Source organism: Vipera ursinii (genome assembly GCF_947247035.1).
Source record: "Vipera ursinii genome assembly, chromosome: 7".
Taxonomy (NCBI): Eukaryota; Metazoa; Chordata; class Lepidosauria; order Squamata; family Viperidae; genus Vipera; species Vipera ursinii.
The window spans coordinates 51571394-51595618 of NC_139521.1; the positions used below are offsets into that span (position 1 = coordinate 51571394).

General features: G+C 39.3%; 2 protein-coding genes across 3 annotated transcripts in view; one reads left to right on the forward strand and one right to left on the reverse strand.

Annotated features, from left to right (window-relative positions):
* LRBA (LPS responsive beige-like anchor protein) overlaps nt 1-24225 on the reverse strand; it is a 370314-nt gene that overhangs the window by 147988 nt on the left and 198101 nt on the right. The window lies entirely within an intron of this gene.
* MAB21L2 (mab-21 like 2) lies at nt 19797-21008 on the forward strand (the record flags this gene model as incomplete). Its single annotated transcript, XM_083366981.1, has 1 exon — nt 19797-21008. The coding sequence occupies exon 1, from the start codon at nt 19929-19931 to the stop codon at nt 21006-21008; it is 1080 nt and encodes a 359-aa protein (XP_083223107.1). The 5' UTR covers nt 19797-19928.

The window sequence follows — 24225 nt, forward strand, 5'->3', positions numbered from 1 at the left end:
TACCTAAATCACTTCTAACCACCAGTTTTCTCAATCCTGCTAACAAGATACTATGGACACTGGTATCAAAAGCCACTGAGATATTCAGGTTTATTCAGATCAAATACTCTTTCTTTCTGCTTATATTCTATCTATCAGGTGACCAGGACTGTGTCCATATCTAATCCAAGCTAAAAGGGATCAAGATTTATTTTATTACAATGTTCTCAGAGATGCAGGAGGTTTTTTTTAAAAGAGTTTAGTTTAACATGAAATATTGGACATCAGCCAATAACTGTTAAAACCAGCCGTGTATAAAGATGGCTTCTTAAGCAACAGTCTCATCACTGTCTGCTTAAGGTAGTGGATTCCTGCAAGAAGGATTAATGTACTGGTTACTCATGGGTAAAAAAAAAAATTGAGAGTTCTTATAAGCCATGGTAGGGAAGAATGCAGCACCCAAGTGTATCGGCACTGATTTAAAAAAATCTACTTCATCAAGAGAAAAAAAAAAGAATCTGAATCATACAGCTATTACAGACTATTTAGTAGGTAACCTAGGTACAGTATTGCTTAAAGCAACTAAATTGTGCCCAACACAAATATAGCAAATTTCTTTGTAAAGAACTACTGAAGCATTTTCCACTGATAAATTCAAGTTCATATGATTACACAATCTATTCTTATTCAGTAAAGTTAAGCATATATTATCACTGAGCTGGAGCTTTCCACGAATGGCAAAAACATTAAAATGCAGCTCCAGAATGCTACAAGCATTCTGCTACAAATGCTGATTTATGCAACCTGTTTTAAAACAACTGACTATTTTATAGAAAAATTAAGATAATATGTTTGCTGTGTTTTTTAGGTTTTATTCAATTTTAATTTTAGCTTGTCCTTACAGAACATTACTTACTTTCAGTGAGTTTATGTTTATGTTGGTTTTATTTATTATACATAACGTTTTAAAATGGCAGCAAGAATGGGAGAAAATAAAAATACATGGCTTACTACAAACACCGTAAAGTAAAATACACTTCTGAACAACTTTTTATACTTGTCTGTTTAGAATGAAAGTTCAGCTTCTACCTTTGTATTTTCTTGCTCATCTTCTCACTACAACAGCAAGTAAATTTTCCTTTTAAATATACAGGCTGAAGTAAACCCTGTTTCTCAAAGTAAGATTTATGGAACATTAACAAAACCATGTACATTCAACTGACTTTAAATATATCCAGATGCATAGTTTGAAGTTCTCATGACTCTAGAAGAACTACAAATAGAAATACCCCATTTTTAAATCTTTCCAATGTTTATATCAACATATCAATTCAATTTATCACTTTCATGATATACCTCTAACTAATATGGCATAAAACTCCAAACAGAAAATTTTGCTTATTCTACCTATTCTATTTTGCTTTTTCACTATCTTGCAAGAATTCCTTACAGTAATCCTTGCATACAAACAATAAAACATAGAAGCACAAAAAGAATGTTTCCTATGAGACTGAAAAAACAATATTATGTACAGCATGACATTTGTACTGTGCAGGAATCAGGAAACAAAAGAAAAATACAGAAGCACGTATAATTCATGATATTTAAACTAGATTGTTTGACAGAAGTAAGAAACAAATATCTCAGCAATTTTACATCCACAACCCTGTAGAAGAAAAATCAGTTTTGAAAAAATTGCCCTATAGTAGCGATACTTAAGTTTAATGGTGGAGACGATCTTAGTCCCAATACACTTGATAACTCAATTTGCAACATCTGAAAAGTAAATGAGTTTCCAAACTGTGGACATAATTAAATTAATCATTCAACACTTACATTTTCTATTACAGAAATCATACCGTTCTTAGAGAAGGCCGATATCACAGTACAAATTACAGACACAAAGGGTGATCACATGGTAGTCCTTGACTTATGACTGTTGATTTAATGAAGTTACAAGAATTGTGGGGAAAGTATCTTGCTACCTATGCTCGCACTTATGACTGCCGCACCACGTCCACAGACATGTGAACACAATCTGGGCATTAGGCAACTGCATTTGGACATTTGGCAACTTGCATTTACAACTAGTTGAAGTGTCCCAAGGTCACCTGCTCACAATTTGCAATCTTTTTTGTCAATTTTCAGCAAAAGATGCCCATTGGAGAAGCTGAATTCATTTAACAACCATGTGATTCACTGTAAAATGCGTTCCAACTCAAGATTACGATGGAAATTCCAATCCCAATTATGGTTGTAAGAAGAGAATTACCTGCATGTGATTCTACAACCTGAACAAGCCTTCTTATGGCCTACTTACATGTCTCAGTATTTACCAGAATATATCCATGCTATTTATCAACCTTCACTAAAAAACTAAACAATCTTGATGATTCGTTTAATGACCATAGAAAAAAAAGATCAGAAAATTGGGTGTGATTCACTTAATGATCACTTCACTTAGCAACAGAAGTTCTGGTCCAATTGTGGTTGAAAATCAAGGAGTACCTGTACAGTAACACTTTGTGTAATTAGCATATTTCCAGGATTTTTTAAACCTTAAATTAACATAGTCTGGACATGCATCATATTTAGAATTTAGTTTGAAAAAGGTCGAAGTCTGGGTATATCTTACAGCTAATAGCAATAGCACTTAGACTTATCCACAACATGTGACTGTAATTGAACTTGGAATTATGATAGTGAGATATTGTGGTCATTAAGCAAGTCACTATATTACCATCTCCTATTCTACAACCTTTCTTGCTGCATGGTCATTAAGCAAACACCATTGTCATTAAGTGAACACAGTGATCACTAAGTGAATCCATCTTATCCAATGTGTGGTTGTTTGACAGAAGCTGAAGTAAAACACTAGCAAAAACCCTGAAAATAGGAGCTGGTTGCATGCACCCAAAATAAAATTATGTGACCAGGGGGGAAAGAGGGGACTTTTTGGTCAATCAGGTTGTACCTTTGGGGGGGGGGGTCTGTCGTAACTTCAAACATGCTAAATATTTAGTGAAGACTACCTATATTTGTCGAAGTCCAGTTCCTTTGTCACTATACATCATGATTACATGTTTTCCTTATCTTTTCATAGGTCAAAGTAGAAATGAAATGGGAAGATTGTTTTATGCTAGATATCTGGCAAGCAACTTGAAATGTAGCACCTAAAAACAAAATTAACACCAAAATGAGTGTGAAACTTAAGAGTTAATTATTTAGAATGAAGTATAGGAAGAACTTGAGCTTCCGACTAAATGTAGAAAGTCATAATGAAAAATATTTTTGATACTCTGTTGTTATCATTTAAATTTCAACAGTTGAGGACACATTTGTTTATGCAACGTCCCATCATTATTAATATCCATGTTTATTCACACAAAGTTGCTAAAAATTAAGTAAAAATAAATTTAGGAAATAATTGTTTACACTGAATTTTTACCAATAAACATATGAGTCATTTCTGTTTTTCTGCAATCCCAAATCAAGACATGAGACAGCAATGAAATCCTAACTGTCAATCATAGTTTCAATATAAAAGTCTTCCTAATGGATTGGAGGGTTTCTAAGATGTCTTCTCTAAAATATATCAAATATCCCAAGTATCAAGTCAGATTGTAGTAAGAAGATAACCTTACTCGGGGAATGGAAACAGATATACTCAGAGGAAATAAAATTCAGAAAGCATAAATTAGATTCCAAAAGATTGATGGAATAGAGAGACTTAAACAACGGAAGAATTATAGAAAAACAAGAATGCATAGCACAGAGATGACAGACACTAGGAGGAGAAAAGACTAATCTATTTAAACCTACTATACTTTTCATTATGAATAATCAATATATTCATTAATCAATGATTATTTAAACTTTCTCACTTTTAGAAATCACCAATAATAACCAAAAGAGATGATAATTCAAATGGTTGACAAAAATTAAATCTTTAAGTGTATAAAACTACAAAACTGCAGTGGACCACTAGATTGTGGATCCTTCTCAGGAAAGTTAGCTTTCATACCTTGTGATGAACCATGATTGGTTCAATAGAATGTAACTAGATCATTAAAGCACACTGGGTGATAAAACATTACTTGTAAACAATAGTGGGCTTACATAAAAGCAAGCCATTCCAGATAGAAGCCCAAATGAAGAGACTACAGGATCCTAAGTTGGATAGAAGAGGGACAAAGAGATTTAGGGTAGCCAAACCCTACAATCTTTCAGGATATATCTAATAGGTTGGAAAGTTATAATTTTAGTCTGGTAAATGTCTGCCTATTAGGTGTAAGCAAATAAAGATTGGATTTTTCTATGTAGTCTCTGGGCTTGGGCCTGACAATATCACAGTATATAATTTAACTATAGATTTGATAGTTAAATTATATACTTCTGCATTCTAAATTTTCTGGTAAGACCTTTACCATAAATGTCAACAGATAGGCCTTGACTTACAACTACAAGTGAGCACAGAATTTTGATCATAAGTCGTTGTGGTCATCACCATGTGACTTTGACTCAACTTTACAACTGCACTCTTGACTTTCCAGACATGATCATTAAGCAACTGTGCGGGTTTTTCAGTGGAGCAAGAGGCGCCTGAGGAGGGGGAGCCCCAGTATAGGCCATGCACAAATTATGGGGTGCTACAACATAGAGTGAATGCAGTGTTGCCGTAACTGCCCCACCCTGATTTGGCAGCACAGCAAAAAGGTGCCATACTCAGGCAGTGCCAAAAACCTGGGAAACTTCCACAGAGGGGCACAAAGCAGCCTTCCCCCCCCAGTGGAGGAAGGTGGCTTTTGAGGGGGTAGGTTCTTCACATCTTTAGAGTCTCCTGAGTGTTTAGAACTTCAACAGGCAATTGCTTTGCATATCACAGTGAAAGTTTACCGGGTGTTCAGCCCTTGGGTGGGGGTTGCTTTTGCTGGGCCATTGGAACTTCCCAGGAAGTTTAAGGGCATAGATGGGGGAGGGGAGATAGGCAGATAGGAGTAGTTGCAGCACCCCTGTGGCCAGTCATAAGTGTGGGCAGACTGCCAAGTGCCTGAACTTTGATCACATGACCGGGGGGGAGGCTGCAATAGCCATAATTCCAGGCACAAATTGTAAGACCCTTTCTTCAGCAAGATTATACTTCCAAGTGGTTACTGAACAAATGATTGTTAAGTAAGGATTATCTGTACAGAAAAACTCAAAATTCAAATGAAGGACTCCCTAATAGAAAAGCTCAAAAGCTCAAAGGACAAATTTGTCTTGTTCTATTATTTCCTCTATTACTAGGCCTGCTTTATTACACATAAAATAACATATTTCCAAGTACTTGAAACATAAGCAGATACTGATATACTTATTGTTTTTCCTGCATTTACAATGTAAGAAAAAGCTAAGCACACAAGACCCTAAAGCTAAAAAATACATTCTTAATATGTTTTGAATTTTTATGTTTTAATATGGTTTTTATGTTATTTTAATTTTTGATTGAAAGCTGTCCAGAGTTTGTTATAATATGACTGGCTATATAAATGTAATAAATTAAAAAATAAATAAATAAATAAATAAATAAATAAATAAATAAATAAATAAATAAATAAAGTTTTCAATGGAAATAATCTACTGAACATTCTGTTAAAACAATAATTGCAATTCAATATACGTGTTTTGTTTTCTAAATATCTTATTCCAACATTTTCCTTCAACAAAATGAAATTGTTAATATAGTATCTTTCATATTATAATATTGAATCTAATCTACCAATGTTTTCTACAGCTTGCATAAGTCACAACTGATTGGACACGGTCCCTATGGACATGCCATTTCATCCAGGCTGGACGGTTCATTAGTCATAATTACTATAACTGTACAGCAGAGACTGCAGTTTTATCTCATCATACATCTTTGATAAAGCTGCTTCCATTTTTGCATCATCAGCATGTAAAAATCACATTATTGGTGCTTTTATTTTCCAATCTGTGATTAACACGGGCTGTACTTCTTTAGAAACGCACATAATCTTAACAGAAGCTCTCCCACCCTTAAAAGAAAAAAGAAAAAAAAAACAACCACACACCACAATAACTAATGTCATTCATGCTGTGACCACCATTTGAACTTTTTGTTAGAATCAGCTGCTTTGCGTACTATGAACTGCAACAGAACAAAGAGATTCTGGGGATGATATTGCAAACAAAATTGAACACAGATATGTGTATTAGCTGAATGCTTTGCAAATCAGGCTTAAGATATTTATGTTGTAAATTTGAATGCTGATCCAAATTAGCAGATCTTTGATGTGAGTTTAGAAAAGAGAACTAAATAGAAACTAAGCAATTGTAGCATTTAGGGATGGGGATAAAGAGGTAAGAGAGAAAAGAAATAGAGAAAATAAAATAAAGCTTCATATTAGAAAGACTAAAAACTGAGTGCTGAAAGGTTACAAAACAAGTGCTACTAAATTGTAATACACAGACACACACACACACACACAAATAAATAAATAAGCTTGGGGTAAGAAATATTAACATATAATTTTCCCTCTTTAGGATTCCTTTTCTATTTTTATTTGTTTTCCTTTTTAGCATGTTGAAGAGATCTTACAGCAACGTATGAACATGCAGAATGCCACATAAACACACATAATTGGCAGCTTCACATAGTACTAAGGCTACAAAAATCTCAAAGTAATTAGTAGTGTCTGAATGTAATGATCATGGTCCTCTAGACTTGTCAAGCTAGCAAGAACTACATGAAAAATATGACAAGCATTGCAAATGCCCGTCTCTAAGGTCTCACTTTGGGAAAACTAAAAAAAAAACAATGGCTTTCTTTGTGCCAATATATTTTAAAACTAAAGTCACAGCATTCGTAAAGGTTTTGACAATTCTCTGCTTCAAGTATGACAGGTTTATATACAGAATATAACATGGAGATAAAAATAGTTCACAGGAGTGCCAAGGCTTTGGTTAATTTGTTTATAATTTACTTTTAATCTGATCATTAATTTGATTGAAATACCTTGTCCTCTGCAAAAGAGAGTCCTACAAGTTTCTAAAATTTTATTTATAGGATAATATATCTGGGGGCATTCAATTCAATCCTTACACCTTTGTTTTGAAGATCTGTGGTACCTATTCTCCACTCCAGTTCCTCGGCTGCTATAGCACAATGTTCAAATGTGTGTTGGTTCCAAGAAAGACATTAGTCATCATTAACAGAAGCATTGACACCATATCTAAGTGCCTTTCTACAATGACCAAGTGGCAATCATCTTTCTCTTACGCTGTCACTGCTGATTAGGGTTTTCCGTCATGAAAATTTAATTTGTTCCCTTTCTGCATCTCCTTTTGCAGCGTTAACAAAGTATGTCAGTGGCATATTGCAAAGACAGCAAAAGAACATGATCCGGAACCAGAAGGATAGTTTTCTGTTTTTAGTTCTCTCAAGATCTTAAGTTTGGCCTCAATCAAATCTTTCCATCTTTTACATTGATTAAAGGACTATTAAATGTACAATATGCCTCTTTCAATCGATCCTAATACAATTATTGTAAAATTCTTTCCTAAAGATTAATTGTAAATGCTTACACAAACAAAGCGGGGTTTTTTTTTTTAAAAAAAAGAACAACTTTTTTCATGGTTATCCTAACAATAAGATCCATACGAGAAATTAGGACAGAAATACAGACATATACAATTTTTTGTTTTTAGTACTGTAAAATTATTTAATTTAGTTAATGAGATTTCAAAGCTGTGATGCAATTTAAATGGAATACATTTGCAGTTGTGAAAATAAGATAAGTAAAAACCAGCCTCTATTTCTAATTTTAAATCATATTCAAATATCTGTTTAAAGAGATAGTTCAGTGTTATGCTGAATTAATTACCTTTTTTCAAAACAATTACCATCTAATTTATTTCAATATTTCATTTTAAATATAAGCATATGCAACTTTGGTAATACATTTATAAATAACAGCAACTAAAAGTTACTCTTGCAAGTAAATTTCAATAATATAGATAAAAAGAAGTAACAATAAAATTGTTTCAATTTCAGTATTTAATTTAAACATGCTAAATTTTTCATTTCAGTCCCAATGTACTATGTGTTATGTCCATGACTAACACTGATGGGCTACTGGAAATTATTTCCACCTCTCTTTAAAAGCTCTCCTTGAAAATGGTACCCAAATCTTTATGAAATGTGAGGGAATGGAATAGGCCAGGATTTGGAATTTGGAAAAAATATGGAAAACATGATACAATGGAACGTGTGGATGATCTTGGGGGACAAGAGGAACAGATCCTTCCTAGAAAACAATCAGATAAGAGAGACAGAAGTCCCCAATATATTAGTGGCCAAGAGGAAGCAACATAGCAAGAATAATTGTTCTGATGGCTAGGGTTAAGGCAGACATATCAAACTCGCGACGTCACGCAACATATCGGGACAGTTTTGCCATTGCCGGCAATGGGATGGGCGCAGCTTCCACATGATGTAACTGGCCCGTGGGCCGGCAGTTCAACACTCCTGGGTTAGGGTTAGTAAAATTTGTACATTCAGACTTGCAAGATTATGTTAATGTACCCATATAATAAAGTAGAATTAACTCATCTTGTTGTGTTTCCTAACTAGTTTACCCAAGAGGGCTAAGAGATCTTGAAAACTGTCCAAGAAGTTTCCAAAGATAGAAGTCAGAACACAGAAGGGCTCTACCCTTTTCTTTTAGCCCATAGCCTATCCTATTCAGCCGAGCACACTGCTAGTTTAGCGCGACAGTTTAGTATTTTCAATGAGCTAGAAAGATGAGATATTATGTCAGTTAAATGCAATTAATTTCATTTTATTAAAAAAATATTTTCCAGATATATAATTTCAATTTATATCTTAAAACAAAAATATGATAGCAGTGCCACTATTATAGTTTAGTGCACACTAAAACTAATTTAATAAAAAACATTTCACGTTTTAAACATAGCTCTATGAAATGCTTATACGTATGTTAACCTCTATTTATTTACAAGTTATTATTTATTGCTATTAGCAAAGTAATGACTTCATACATATATTCAATATAACCTTACTTCCATATATATCTAAAACATAGTAACATAACAACTTCCATATACTACATTGTCCCTTTGAAAATTTAAATTACAGCTTTCTCTTTTACATTTGATGTTCTGCAAAGCACAAAATGACAAAAAGATGTTGAAATCTACTGCCTGCATTATATTTATTCTAGAAAGAATTCAGCCTGATAATTTCCAAGGCCTGACACCAAGATCTTCCTGACTTCTTTTTTTCTTCTCTCTTTTCTAAGCTGCTATCAAGTCCAAGCAAAAAAAGTTTAATTCTTTGGTTCCCATTCCCAACTGCCCCAGCCCCCATTCTTTCTAAATCCTTCGTCAGCAAAAGATTGGGCAATTTATTGACCACTTCTGGATGAATGCTGTCAATGTTGAAGGAAATATGAGGGAAGCTTGTTGCTACTGTTCTGGAGCTCATTGATAATGACATACCTGCCTTTGTCCCCCATTACCCATACTACAAACTACTTAGACCTAACTGAAAAATCAATAGCATACTTGCACTGGTTCCTGTGGCTGCTTCCTTTGATTGTCAGCTCCTGTCTAGGGTCAGCACTTACATGAAAGAGGCTGTGTCTGCCTGATGCTTTCAGGACAACCTAACGATATGAAACTAGTCAACAGAACAGTAAATTCTGTCTTGCTACCCTCCTCATCAATTAGGCTCTGACTAGGCTTGCCTGTAGAAAACTGACCTTTTAAGTTTAAGGGTATTTGGACTGGCTGAACACACCACTGCCCTCTACAATGAGTCAGGAAATTCATTGACAGGTTAAACAAAACAGAAGGTTGTAACTGTCATAATTTGCATTGCACTTTCACGCCAGCAAGGGTGTTATCAGTGGGGGCAAGCCCTGGAACACACAATTTAAGCACCACTAAGTTGCCCTCCTCATAAATTTTTAAGTGAAGTGCGATAAAACAAATTCACAAAATGTCTTAGCTATATCAAGTTCCTTTCTATCAAGTTTGTATTTTGGTTGTCCGCAGACGGCCTCATGTTGTTTCCTTAAGAAGAGATGGCAAAATTAAAATATGCTAAACATATTATGTAAAACTTAATACATAGGACAGCAATGTTATTGTCTTCCTGAAATGTTAAATTGACCCAATTTTCCATGTTAGAAAATGTAAGTAGATTTTTACTGCAACAAATTCATAAATTTGCTAAACTATAGTACAATCCTAAATGGAAATTACTTGAAAATAATATCCACTGGGCTTATTTCTTAGCTACTTTATTTATAGTGCAATCCTATGCATGTATACTCATCCATAAACCGCAGAGTTAAATAAAACATATTCCCAGAAGAGTATAGGACTGCAATTTAAATAGAATGTCAATTATTTGCTACAATACCAGGACATCCATTTTAAGATGACCTTTTGCTTACAAAAGACCATTACTTTATTTCATATAGTTATAGTAATCTACTTTGCAATACAAAAAACAAGTACTTAATTTTTTAAAATGTTCAAAAACTACCAAGAACCAACTGTCCTGGTTTTCTGTGCTGTTCTAACTTAATAGTCAGAGTACAAATAGTTCTGTTCAAATCTCAAAGGTATTTTTTCAAAGGTGATGTTAACTGGATGACTGAGAATCTCTACAGACATTTAGCTCTGTTCAAGATATTATTCTGTTCATATTGGTATAAGATATGAGTCATTTCCTTGCAATCCAACTGAGCCCTGATGGCATTTTGAGGAGTTTCTACATGTTCCCAAGGATGCCAGAAGGGATAACTGCTTATATCTGGGTACACTTCCCAGCAGTCACCTCAGCATCTCAGGAAGAACTATTGTCATGGTCTCCAAACCTGGAAGTATACCCGGTGTTATGCTAATCAAGCCACTTAGCAGAGCCAGATGTAGCTTCCTGCCTGGGCTCTTCTTCAGAAATATATGTATATACATTTTGACTGTGCAAAGATTAAGCAATAATAGTTAATAATCTACCCAAGAACTAAACTGTGGCAAATTAAAACAAAATAAAACTGCGAAAATATTAGCGAGGACAAATACAATTAAATACATTAATAATTAATATGAAAAGAATACAAGGAGAATTCATAAAAACACTAACCCAGGACACAGTCACTCAAAGTTTACTATTTACTGTTGGTGAAGGGGATTGTTTTAGCCTCATACTGAAAAGAGATCAATATAGATGCCAGATATGTGTCTATGGGGAAAGGATTCTACAAGCAGACCCTAAGATGGACAGAAGATCTTTCCCCTTGTAGCAGGTTGTCCCTGAAGAGAAAATAATGCAGGTAGACAATCAATATCACAAGAGCTTGCTCCACATTGACTTTCCCAACCTCACCTCTACCAGCCCATTACCATCAATGTTTTTTCTGGGGAAGATCTCTCAAGACAATGAGAAGAAGGCAAGTGACAACTACAAGTAGACCACTCAATGGGATTTTTCCCCATCCTGCATTACCATCAACTGTTCTCTAGAAAGGATGGTAGAATTTGAAATGCCATATTGTTAAAGTAATGTTTTGTATTACAACTGTAATTTTTATTTTTATTATTTATTGTTTATATTGCTTTTAATCTGAGCAGGTAGAAGCATGTAGCCTACCTTGTCTAGACCCAGAGGCTATGGAGGGTTAGGCTTGGATGGGTCACTTCCAGAGAACACCACGTTTTTAGCAAGAATGCAAAATAATAATAAAAAAATATCCAGGGAAAGAAAATGGCAAACCATTCTGAAATAGTTGCCAAGAAAACAGACCACATACCAAACCCATTCCAAAGCACACTGCTGTATCCAGTCCATCTGTTCTTAACTTGAACCCACATTTTCTCAATATTATGTGATTACACTCCAAAGCACTCTTATGATTTGAATTCAAAGCACTACACATCCTTGCTTTTACCCTGTTAGGTTGTTTTGGGAATTATGTCACTTTATAAACTACTGTAATAAAGAAATAAAGTTTCTTGGCCAGTCCTCAAAGAAAGGTCTTGAAGTATAATCAGAATATCTTATAAGAGATGCATCCCTGAGATACTTTGACCCCAATGTTTAGACCTTTAAAGATATCTTAATTGAGCCTGGCAAAGGACTAGCTCTTGAAGTGTAGTAGAGAAAACATCTCAAGGCAACTGAGTATGTGAAAAAAGACTATGCTGGAGTAAAAAGAAGAAACAACAACAACAGTAACAATAACAACAAAATGTAATGCTGTTGTACCCAATAGAGATGACTGTATCAACTTACCCTCAAACAAATAAAACCTAGTATTTTAAATAATATAGTGAAGACTAAAACCAAGTTACATTACTATACAACTGCTTTGGGGCAGAATTAAGCCCAGTTTCTTCCAAAAATTACATTAGATAAACAATTTAATTTATATAATAATTCATTTGGAGAAACACATGGAGCACAAAAAAAGTAAAGCAAAACTTTTTTTTTAATGTCAAATTCAATGAAGGAGATTAAGCATACGTCTTTCCACTGAAATATAATAAGCTCAATTTTAGGTGGTTTGAGCCCTCCCCCAAATTCTACAGAACACTTAAATAAATATATTAAGTTACAAATAAAAATATGCATTTCAGTGCATGTCAATGCACAATAATTACAAGAATAGAAGATTTAATTGAGTAACAACAACAACAAAAAAACCCAAAAGACGTAAAGTGATGATTAATTATGCATCTGGTAGCATGTCATATCCTTTGTGTGTGCCTATCAGATACTGAAGAGAAAAGGCATGGACAGTGTCCAGTCCCAGCAAGCAAATCATTTGGAAACAGTCATAGCCATAGATCAAAAGATTTTTCACTCTATCTGCAGTAGATTTAAACTCACCCAACCTAACCTTTTGCTGTAGACAAAACCAGTTAGAAAGAAAAAAGGCTCCTTAGAATCCATAGATAATAAAAGAAGATTTGGAGTGCAGGGCAGGGGGTGAGAGATGCAGAAAAGAAGCAGGCAGACATAACCACTAAATACATAGCCCAAGACAGCTGTTTTACATCCTGGTTTCAGATACTGAAGACAGAAAAGTTTCCACCAGTCCTTTATTCTCCAAAATTAAACTGCATGTACAGCTTCTGTATTTTATTTGGGTGAACAGGTATTTTTCTTTCATCTCATTGTTGTAATAACATTTTTTAAAGATACACAAGTTTTAATAACATTTTAAATAACTTGCAGTTTCTAATATATGCTATTCACCTGGCCACACCAAATTAAAAGATCAAATTACCTTATTCAAGAGAAGCAACATACAAAATTAATATTGTCTGTTGGCATTACTGATCTATGTTGTTTAATATCACCAAAGAGATTAGGGGTTCCCATGGCACTGGCCACATGCAAAAATGTAGCTTGTTTCAAATACATTATCACCCCCAAATCTTTGTTGACTAACTCAATTATTTCTTTTCAAAATATTAAGAGTATTTCTTTGAGAATTTTACTTTACTGAATATTAAGACTAACAGAGTTTTTTGTTCAAATATAATAAAAAATTTATATTAGTTCAGAAATATTTCAACTAGCAATCTCAAAGTTTGATTTAATCAAACGTTTGCCGTAAATGCAACTTTCTACAGCTTTGTTTGTCTATTAGAGAATAGAACAATCCAAACAGTCAGAATGATTTGTGGAATAAGATTCATCACAGAGTATATTCCTAGAAAATACAGCAATGAAGCAATGAGAAGCATACTAAATATATGCCCCTTTTATTTAAATATATACGTCTAAGTTTTCTTCACATATCACAAATACTGTTTGTACAAAGTGAAATAAATACTGCTGAAGTTATCAGAAAACCTAAAAAATCCGCAAAGTCCACAATCATGCATAAATCAGACTAACAGGCAATCCATGGCTTAAAAGATAATATAATAAACAATAATTATATAATAATATGGAGATAATATTAAATACCACATTCATTTCAAATTAACTGATTAGAGCCAGCACAATTTTGGGTACGGCTGTAAACTGAGATCCCCTTAATAATATTCAACATGTATAGAAATACACTGTAATCCCATTATCTCTATACTTATGCAGCATACATGAATAAACTAGAATAAAAAACTAGTCTATTCTGGAAATATTGCAAATTTATTGAAAATTAATTCTGGTAGACTTTAAATAACTGAAGTAACTTGCTCAAATTGTGAACTATGGTAACTTACAACTGTTTAAAAAGAAAGAATTCTATTCCAAGTATACGGAAACATATGCAACTAAAATATTTGGATCTCTACCTTCATTAAAGTTAAATATGAACTTGTGTATCACGTAATTCATAGTCAAATGAAAATTGCCCTTCTATGGAAGTTAGACAGATTAATTTCCATAGGACTCACTTCCTAGTATAGTGTTTCAGTTCACAGTCATTAACATAATATTGTAAGAACAATTACGTGAATTATATAAATAAAGATGGTGTTAGTCACAAACATCTTAAAAGTTTTACCTCAAAGACCTTAAGGCTGATATCAGAGAAAGGCAATATATCACTAGAACAAAACAAAACAATCCTGCAGGGAATTTAAGGAAGAGAAACCTTCCCATAAATATAGCATCCTAAATCACTGGGCAGCCATGTTAATTACTGGGCCATCCACATTTCAACTTTTCTGTGTGTTTGTATTGCTTGCCTTTTTTTTTAGCTCTCATTCATAATTAAATAAAAAGGGTCTCTTTGCAAATATAAAGCAAATACACACACGCAAGCCATTAATAAGCAGAGCTTTCAGTTCAGGAGCACAAGGCAAAACCAAGATCCATCCAAAATGAAAACAGGGTTAATAGCTGCAATTCCTCTGGACCTGTGTACTTGACCCATTCATTTAGTCTGACCATTGGGAAACACAACGCACACTCCGGAATCACATCTTTTCCAATTTATACTCTCTCTGCAGCCATTCAAGCTCCATCAACAGAGTAGGAATGTATGAAAATGACAGGCAAAAACCATCCCTTCGTTTCCCAGACTGATCTTCTACAAATGGAAGCACGGAGAATGTTTTAAGCAAGAAGGTTAAAAAAGATCTCCTGGAAAATTTAAAGAGGGAGTAACAATTAAGCTAACTGTCCGGAAGCTGAAATGTTCTGTTTCCTTTGAATTTCCGCTAAGCCAAAAGATGCTTCTTGGTTAGAGCGCGCTGAATAATTTATACCTGCCCAGCTCAGTCACCCCAAAAGTACATCACATGAATTCCTGACTGAAGAGAATATTCAGCCATCTCTTCAAAGGGAGAACATGAATTGTCCATGGTCCAAAGCGGGTTCCCTTCCTTTTCCTTGAAGGCAAAGTTGCTTAGAAGCAGCCTCCGGAAATGGGAGCTCTGGCTTGGCGCACGCACACGGAGAAGAAAGCACCGTTCAAATCCAAAGCCCAATTGGAGCTGGACAGTGGGCAAGGCGCGTCCTTCTGCTATTCCCCACTCCTGTAGGGGCAACCAAAAGGACCCACCTCCCCATTTGCTTTGCGATAAATAAGCCAGGTGCACGAAGCTTCTCCGCGCAGCAGAGAAAGCTGCCCCTCCCGACTCCTCGGACCTTCTCTCTCTCTCTCTCTCTCTCTCTCTCTCTCTCTCTCTCTCTCTCTCTCTCTCTCCCTTCTCTCTCTCTCTCTCTCTCCCTTCTCTCTCTCTCTCTCTCTCTCTCTCTCTCTCCCTTCTCTCTCTCTCTCTCTCCCTTCTCTCTCTCTCTCTCCCTTCTCTCTCTCTCTCTCTCTCTCTCTCTCCCTTCTCTCTCTCTCTCTCTCTCTCCCTTCTCTCTCTCTCTCTCTCTCTCTCCTCCCGCCCTCGAGGCTCTCCAGCGGTTTCTTCCGGCCAGTTCAACGCCAAGGACGAAATCTACCCCCTCCTCAGCCGGCCTTGAAGGGGGCGGGGGAGGGTCGCTGGAAAAACCGAGGAGAGGCAAAGAAAAGGGGGGCGAAGGCATTCATTCCTGCCCGGCTGGAGAGAGAGTTAGACCAGCGTTTCCCAACCTTAGGAACTTGAAGAACTTGAAGCTATGCTGGCTGGGGAATTCTGGGAGTTGAAGTCCACGCATCTTCAAGTTCCTAAGGTTGGGAAACGCGGCTCTAGGCGGACCAGCGGCTTAAGATCCCAAGAAGGAGCTGCGGACGGACGCGCCGTCTTCTTCGGCAGCCTTCCTTCGGGTCTTCCGCTTCTTCGACAGATCCCCCGCAACCTCCGGGTGAAAATCCTCCATCTTCCCCTCTCCCAGTCCTCCCCTTAAAAATTCCGTTCCCGGCGAGGCCCCGGGCTTTTAAAAGCCAACCGGGGGGGGGGGGGCCCGGCCGCTGTAGGCGAGGAGGACCAGCTTCCTGGCTGGCTCCCTCTCTTTTCCGCAGGCGTTATTTGCTCGAAAAGTGTTTAAGTTTATTGCTCCAATGATGTTTCTAATTAGCGCTTCGGACCATAAATCCGAGCGGCTTTTGTTTTCCAACTGATTTATTATTTACCAGAGCATCGACCTCAGACGGGGCGGCGGGGAGAGAGAGAGAGAGAGAGAGAGAGATGGGGAAGCCTCAAACCCAGAGAACGGCGGCGGGGATCCATCCACTCCAGGCCTGCGAAGAGAAAGGAGGCTGGCGCCGAGCTTAAAGCTGCCAACCCGCGCCTTCTCCCTGGCAGGAGCCCCGGGGATGGGGATGGGGAGGGTCGGGAAGACCGGCCCCTCGAGCGTAACTCGGCTCTGGGACACAGCCGCTGGGAAACGGAGATGGAGGACCTCTAAGTGGCAGGCGCGACCAGCGGAGATGGGCTGCGGATGGGCTGGAGCACTCTCGGGTGTGGAGGCGAGGGCGCGGGGCTCTTGGCCGGGGTTGTTTCCTTGGCCTCTCCGGAAAGGCGCGGATTCCAATCTAGCCCTGCGCCACGAGACGGGAGGTGTCGTCGATGGATGAAGCCGTTTGCCTCCCGCCTTGTGCCCGAGCCCGTCCCAGTTCCGGGATTTCTACTCCTGGCCAGATTAGATCTTCAACTGTACCTCGCCACCCGGGTCCCTCTATTTTTGAGGGAGCGGAGAGGGAGGAGAAACTTATTGTAAAAAAAAAAATAAATAGAGGGGAAAGACTCCGCTGGAAGCAATTCCTGCTTTAGAAAAACCACTAGGGCCGAGAACTTGACAGATGAGACCACTGCAGCTGGACTGGGCGAGTCTATAGGTGCTGCCGTACAACAGCCACCGGTGGTTTCTAGCGGGATGCAGGAGGTTATGGCCTCTCGCAAACCCGGTTTTCTGTTCCGGCTACGCGATTCTCCGTCAGCCCGCTCTTCACGGCCCCCCTTGAGGGACGGGAACCAGAGCAGCAGACTGAACGAAGAGGTGGGGGGAAGGGATCGTTGGGAGCAACCGGTGCGCCCCCTTGCCAATGGACCTGGTGCCTTGGAGAACACTGTTCGCCCCCCCCCCCCGGTGCCCACCAGCCGCTGGGTCCTACTCAGTTCTAACACCCGATGGGATGGATGAACGGAGAAGATAACGGAGAGGCAAGACTTGGCCTCCGTTGTCCTTCAAGTTATAGCAATCCCCAAATCCCAGAAATGCGGGATTGCTTATTTCCAAGCACCTCGGAGAGAACAAAGGGTTCCAGCAACGCGGCTGAAAATTATTGTTGCTGCTGTTTGCTGAGATCCGAAAATCTCGTTGTTTTTAATTGAAATACAACTGTGCACACACACATCCTGTATGTCACCTATTTAGCGCCCGACTAGAAAATAAGATATATCTTGCTCACACATAGGCTACTGAAGATTTCCCCCAAATATTAAAGAATTCTGTAAGTATCTACTGGAATGCGGGGTGGGGGGGTGGGGGGGTGTTAGTACCGAATGAACTTTTTTCTCAGAAAAGAGCCAGTACTTTCACTTAGCTCTCCCTTTCTGTAAAATAGTTTACAATTTATTTAAGATTAAGCACAAACCTTTTTGCATGGAAGCCTCGGCTGACCCGCTTACATTGGCACTTAAGAATAAATATTTATCTTGGCCCTTTGAGAGGAAAAAAAACTAATAAATCTCGAGATACTGAAATGTGATAATTGTTAAAACAATTGCTTCTGAGATCGCTGGCTGGAGTCCAGCAGGAATTCCATTTGTAACTACAAATATGTGCCAATCTCCAAATTCGAAACCTCTGATATTAAACCATACCTACTGATGGTTCATTTTGCAACTGTACATTAGGTGTACTGCACGGTATTGTTAATTTTAAGGCAAACACTTTTTCAGGTTGGATAATCAAGTGTCCTGATTGGTTTCTATAATTGGTTCATTTTCACAAATTCTGGAGTTGTTGGGCAGCAATAGATTTAGAGAAGAATCGCAACGATCCTGCTGTAAAAGTACTAATGTGTAAGTCTATGTGTGTCATATGCGTGAAACCTACTCTTTTCCTTCTTTTCATAATATACCTCTTCCTTCATATTTTTTTTTCTTTCCCTGCCATGTTCAGTACTTTATTAATCTGTCTCGCTATCCGTTGTAGGATAGAAACCTTTCATTCTAAACGGGAGCCGCAAACCCCCCCCCCCCCCAGTTGCATCTTGAACCTCCCAGGAGGGCAAGTAGAAATCTTGCATTACTACTCACAGCAACCTCTTCAATAGCAACTTTTCCTAATTTCTCCCTCTCCTTCTCCCATTGAGAGAAGGACCGAGGTGCCTTCTCTCCCGGCCTTTTAACTAATTGGGAAATAGGGTACGGCGAGGTAAAGGTGCGTGGTCGTTCCCACAGACGTGCATAAAATCCACGCGTGTGCCCTAAAGCATCTTCCCAGAGTCTTTCTCTCTTTCCCTGCCTCCTCCTTCCTCAGCATCTGTAATCGTGGCGGGCCCCCGCAGCAGCCGTGTAGGCGGCTCGGCCCAGCGATTGGCTGGCCCTCTGACAGCTCTGGCGGCGATTGTAGGATTCTCGAGCCACGCCTCCCTTCAGCAGGGCCCTGGGACCATTCATAAACTAAACGACCCTCTCCGCAAAGGCAGAGACCTCCAGACGTCCACGCCGGGAGAGGACGCGAGGCGCAGGAAAGTAATAAGAGCGGCTGCATCCAGTTCCAAAAGTGGGAGGGGGAAGGAAACGGAAAGCGGCGGGAGGGGGGGGGGAAGAAGAGAAGAGAGAGAAATCCAGGAAAAGCGGAAAAGTGCATCCACACGCGTAGTCCTTCCTGCTGCTCAAGAGAACAATATATTCGGGACAAAGAGGAAGGTTTACCTGTAACCCATTTTTTTTTAACAAAGGGGAAATCCCGAAGGCGGCCTAAGGCTGGACTTAAAACTTCAAGAACTTTGACAAGCAGCAGGCCGGGAATCAGCGGCGGAAAGGTTGCCTTTGGGGAGTTCTTCAGCCGAGGCCTCCGGAAGAAAAGCAACGCTACAGAGCAAAGCGGCGCCGCCACGGCCTGAAGTAGAAGAGAGGAGAGGAGAGGAAAGAGAACGGACGCCTAAAGCCTTCTCCTCTAGTCCGCGCCGTCGATCTGCGATTTGGCCGCTGACCGCTCACTTCAGCTGCGGAAAATCAAATCCCCCCCAGGCGGGGAAGAAGGAAAGAGTTTTTTCAGTGAAGAACCGATGCCCCTTCGAAGCCGAGCAGGCCAAAAACTGGGCGCAGCTCCGATGTAAAGGAAGCGCCAACTTCGGCGCCGGAGGAAGGAGGTTGCCGGCTGCCCGTTCCGCTCGGCGGCGGCGGCGGCGGCGCGGGTTCCGACGGTCTTTCCTTCCCCAACCCTCCTCGGCGGTGGCAGCGACCGGGCGAAGCGGGCTTGGCTTCTGCCCGCGCGCACGGAGACGGCGGCTGCGGCGTTGGATCCGTCAACGTACTGCGAGAGCCCGGTGTACAGCCCGGACGTCTGCCCCAACATGATCGCCGCGCAAGCCAAGCTTGTCTACCAGCTGAATAAATACTACACGGAGCGGTGCCAGGCCCGCAAGGCGGCCATCGCCAAAACCATCCGCGAGGTCTGCAAGGTCGTGTCCGACGTGCTGAAAGAGGTGGAGGTGCAGGAGCCGCGATTCATCAGCTCGCTGAGCGAGATCGACGCGCGCTACGAGGGCCTGGAGGTCATCTCGCCCACCGAGTTCGAGGTGGTGCTCTACCTCAACCAGATGGGCGTCTTCAACTTCGTGGACGACGGCTCGCTGCCGGGCTGCGCCGTCCTCAAGCTGAGCGACGGCCGCAAGCGCAGCATGTCGCTGTGGGTGGAGTTCATCACCGCCTCGGGCTACCTGTCGGCGCGCAAAATCCGCTCGCGTTTCCAGACGCTGGTGGCACAGGCCGTGGACAAGTGCAGCTACCGCGACGTGGTCAAGATGATCGCCGACACCAGCGAGGTCAAGCTCCGCATCCGCGAGCGCTACGTGGTGCAGATCACGCCCGCCTTCAAGTGCACCGGCATCTGGCCCCGCAGCGCGGCCCAGTGGCCGCTGCCCCACATCCCCTGGCCGGGACCCAACCGCGTGGCCGAGGTCAAGGCCGAAGGCTTCAACCTCCTCTCCAAAGAGTGCTACTCGCTGACCGGCAAGCAGAGCTCGGCCGAGAGCGACGCCTGGGTGCTGCAGTTCGGCGAGGCCGAGAACCGCCTGCTGCTGGGCGGCTGCCGCAACAAGTGCCTCTCGGTGCTCAAGACGCTGCGCGACCGGCACCTGGAGCTGCCCGGCCAACCGCTCAACAACTACCACATGAAGACGCTGCTGCTCTACGAGTGCGAGAAGCACCCGCGGGAGACCGACTGGGACGAGGCCTGCCTGGGCGACCGCCTCAACGGCATCCTCCTGCAGCTCATCTCCTGCTTGCAGTGCCGACGCTGCCCGCACTACTTCCTGCCCAACCTCGACCTCTTTCAGGGCAAGCCCCACTCGGCCCTGGAGAGCGCCGCCAAGCAGACCTGGCGCCTGGCCCGGGAGATCCTCACCAACCCCAAGAGCCTGGACAAGCTATAGGGCGACCGGCGGCTCCTTTGCAAACTCTGGCAGGGGGACCGAAGCGCAAGGACTCCTCCTCCGCTCGCTCCCCTCTTCCTAAACTGACCTTAAAAAGACAAGACTGGCCCGGCAGCGAAAAGGACTTGGCGACAGCCGAGCAAAACCCGAGGTACATTTTCTTCCCCTCCTCGCCCTGAATCCTCCGTGTGTGTGAGCCACCCACCCCCCCACCACCTCCTTTCTCTTCGTCGGCTCTTTTCTCTCTCTCTCTCTCGTTCGTTCGCCTGAATGTTGTCACCAAGTGAAAAACAACATTATTTAACTAGATGTACGATTTTCTTTCTTTAAAAGAGTAAGGAAAGAAAACAAAATAAGTTAAAAGGAAAAAGAAAAAGATCAGAAGCCCCCAAAACAAAGAGGGGAAAAAAAGGGGGGGGAAGAGTCATCACTGTAAAAGTTTACTGGTGTGAAATGTATTCCAGTGCCAATGACAAGACTATATGCACTTCTTTGCCTTCCTACACCATTTGCTTAAATCTGACTTGTTGAAAGCAGTTTAAAAAACTCGTAAAAAATAAAAAAAAATCAATTTTAACTTTCCATTGCCTTCGTGTCTCTTTATTCCAAATATCAGCAATTAAGAGGTGATTGTACCAAAGAATTTTACTGTTTAAGCGGAAAATTAAAAGGAAAAGCAGAAGGGCAATTAAGATAGATTTTCCACTTACAAATTATAACATATTTTGAATGTTTCTAACTGATACCAAACAAATTATCCAAATAGGGAAGTGTTTCTGTTGTAAAACAACTCTGGACCCTTTTGTGGCTATTTTTTTCTCCTAGGCAGCCATTAATTTTTTAATTGTATTACCAGTTGATATAACTTCCCTTTCTTTGTAGAATATAAGCCCTTTATCTCTTCACTTATCTACCCTTCTGCCTTTTCTTGCATATACATAGTATATACATAGTATTCAATATTACATGAATTTCAATATTACATGAATTATCCCTAAATATGGAAATCTAGGAAATTTTCTTTTCTACATAGTTTTGCTGAATTTATATATATACATATGAAACAAGATGGGGACCATTTTTTTAGGATCATTCCCCAGGACAACTGACACTGATTTTCATATTAAAATAATCTTCATTCAGAAAGAATTTTTCATGTGTTTTAAATATGCTTTCTCTCCTCTGAAGGAGTCAAAAGTGAGAGTTATAGGTTTTGTACAAGCAAATTTTAATGTTCATATCTATCTAATCTATAGAGATCCTTTACTGCTGGAATTTTTCTAAGTTTATCCTGAACCTATGCAAATTTATCACTAACTTCAAAGTGCCTTGCTCCCAAATAAGTATGAAGAGAATTACAGCCTTACAAAGATGAAAGTTTTGTTGCCCCCTCCAAAAAAACTTACTTTCATTTTTTATTTAAACAAATTGTCACAGAAAGTTTGTGGGTGGTTTTTTTTAACTACTTTGGAAGGGTTGATTAGTCTTTGCATATAAACAGTATGCCCAAAAAAGTCTAAATTGAAAATGGAAAAGTATTGCATTAGTTTTGGTGCAATGATAAAGCTCTAAAATATTACATATATTTCCTGCTTGAATGTGAATGTGCTTATTTGTATAGTATCAGCTTGGAGGCAAAAGAAACTCAAAAGTACATCTTTAGGCTAAAAATGGTCCGAATCTGCTAAAGGCTTATAATGAACTGAGCCTTCATACATACTCCACTAGACCCAGAATAAAGACTATGCTCTAGAATTCAAGAATCTTATTAGGAACAGGCTTTCAGTAAGAATATAAACTTTGATGTTATCAGCAACAACAATATTCCCAGCTGCTTTACTTCAAAAATCCAGTCACAAGGCTTTTTCTTCCCAGATTTTAGAAAAATACACAGAAAAATTAAATTGACCAAACTGGGAAACCCAATTAATTAAACAAGGCTTGAAGCAAGTGCAGGATTGGTACTGAAAGAAGGGGTGTGGCTACTCAAGTTTTAGTTATCCACAGCATATGGAAAAGGGAGGGAGGAAAGAAAAAGAAAGGACATGGGACAATGCCAGGGTTGTAAGGAAACAACACTTTTTTACTGCATGACTTCATAACCCAAACAACAAAAGATTTAGAAAGTTTCCACAAAGAGAACTCAACAGCTTGGAGCTTATCCTATCACCACCACTAGCCCAAATATTTCCCAATTTCCATATAAATTAATACATTTGGCTGCTTTTGTACATTCTATAACTACCATCAGATTAAGATTTCTGGCTCATATTTGTTTGTAAAGTAATATTGTAAACCTAATACCAGTTCGCTTCTCTCTTACTAGGAGAGAGGTTATTTCAAAGCAGCAAGGAAATACATATAGTTTACTCTAAAATAATGTATACTGAAGTTTTTAATACTATAATGAGGTAAACGTAAATTAAGCATTCTGTCTCCTTATTGATGGCTGCATATTTACTTTTAGAATAAATTAGCATGCAAATAAACTGCAGTTAAACTGGAGCTCTTATATGCACACTACTCTTAGCTTGAAAAGTTTACATGCTTCGGATAAGTTTATAATTTTAAACTAGCTAGTGCAATGCTATATAAAAGTATAATTTAAAAAAAAAGTTTAAGAATTACTTTCTACTAGGCATTAAAGAATTCGTAAATGATACTATTCATATTGTAAAAATATTCATAGAGAACAATGAAATTGCAGGGGTTAGTGAAACAGTTGCCTAAATAGATATAATTGCATACATTAGATCATACAGTTTTCTGTTCCATTTTCTTCAAGAAAGCACTGCAAATCTCTCTTATATAAAAAAACAAACATTATTTCCACAATAAAGCACATTTAAAAAGACTGCAAGTTCAGTAATACTTTCTAATATTATGAAAAACACGAATATTTTAAAGGAAGTTTACATGTATAAGCAGAGATGCGCTTTTGTGAAGCAATGAAATGGAATTTACTTTTGTATTTGGAGATCACAGTGTATTTTAAGAAACACTTAAGCAGAACCATACAGCACAAATGTACAAGAATGATGGTTTCAGAACGTGCACAAGGAATTTCAAAGTCAAAACAATGATATCAAGGGGCGGTATTGCTAATTTTAAGATATTTTACCCGTTCCCTTGTTTTCAAGCAATTGTATTTCCGGCATCTCCCTGGAGGGTTCGGCCTTGAGGTAATTAACAGAGGTTCTTAGAAGTAATATATTTC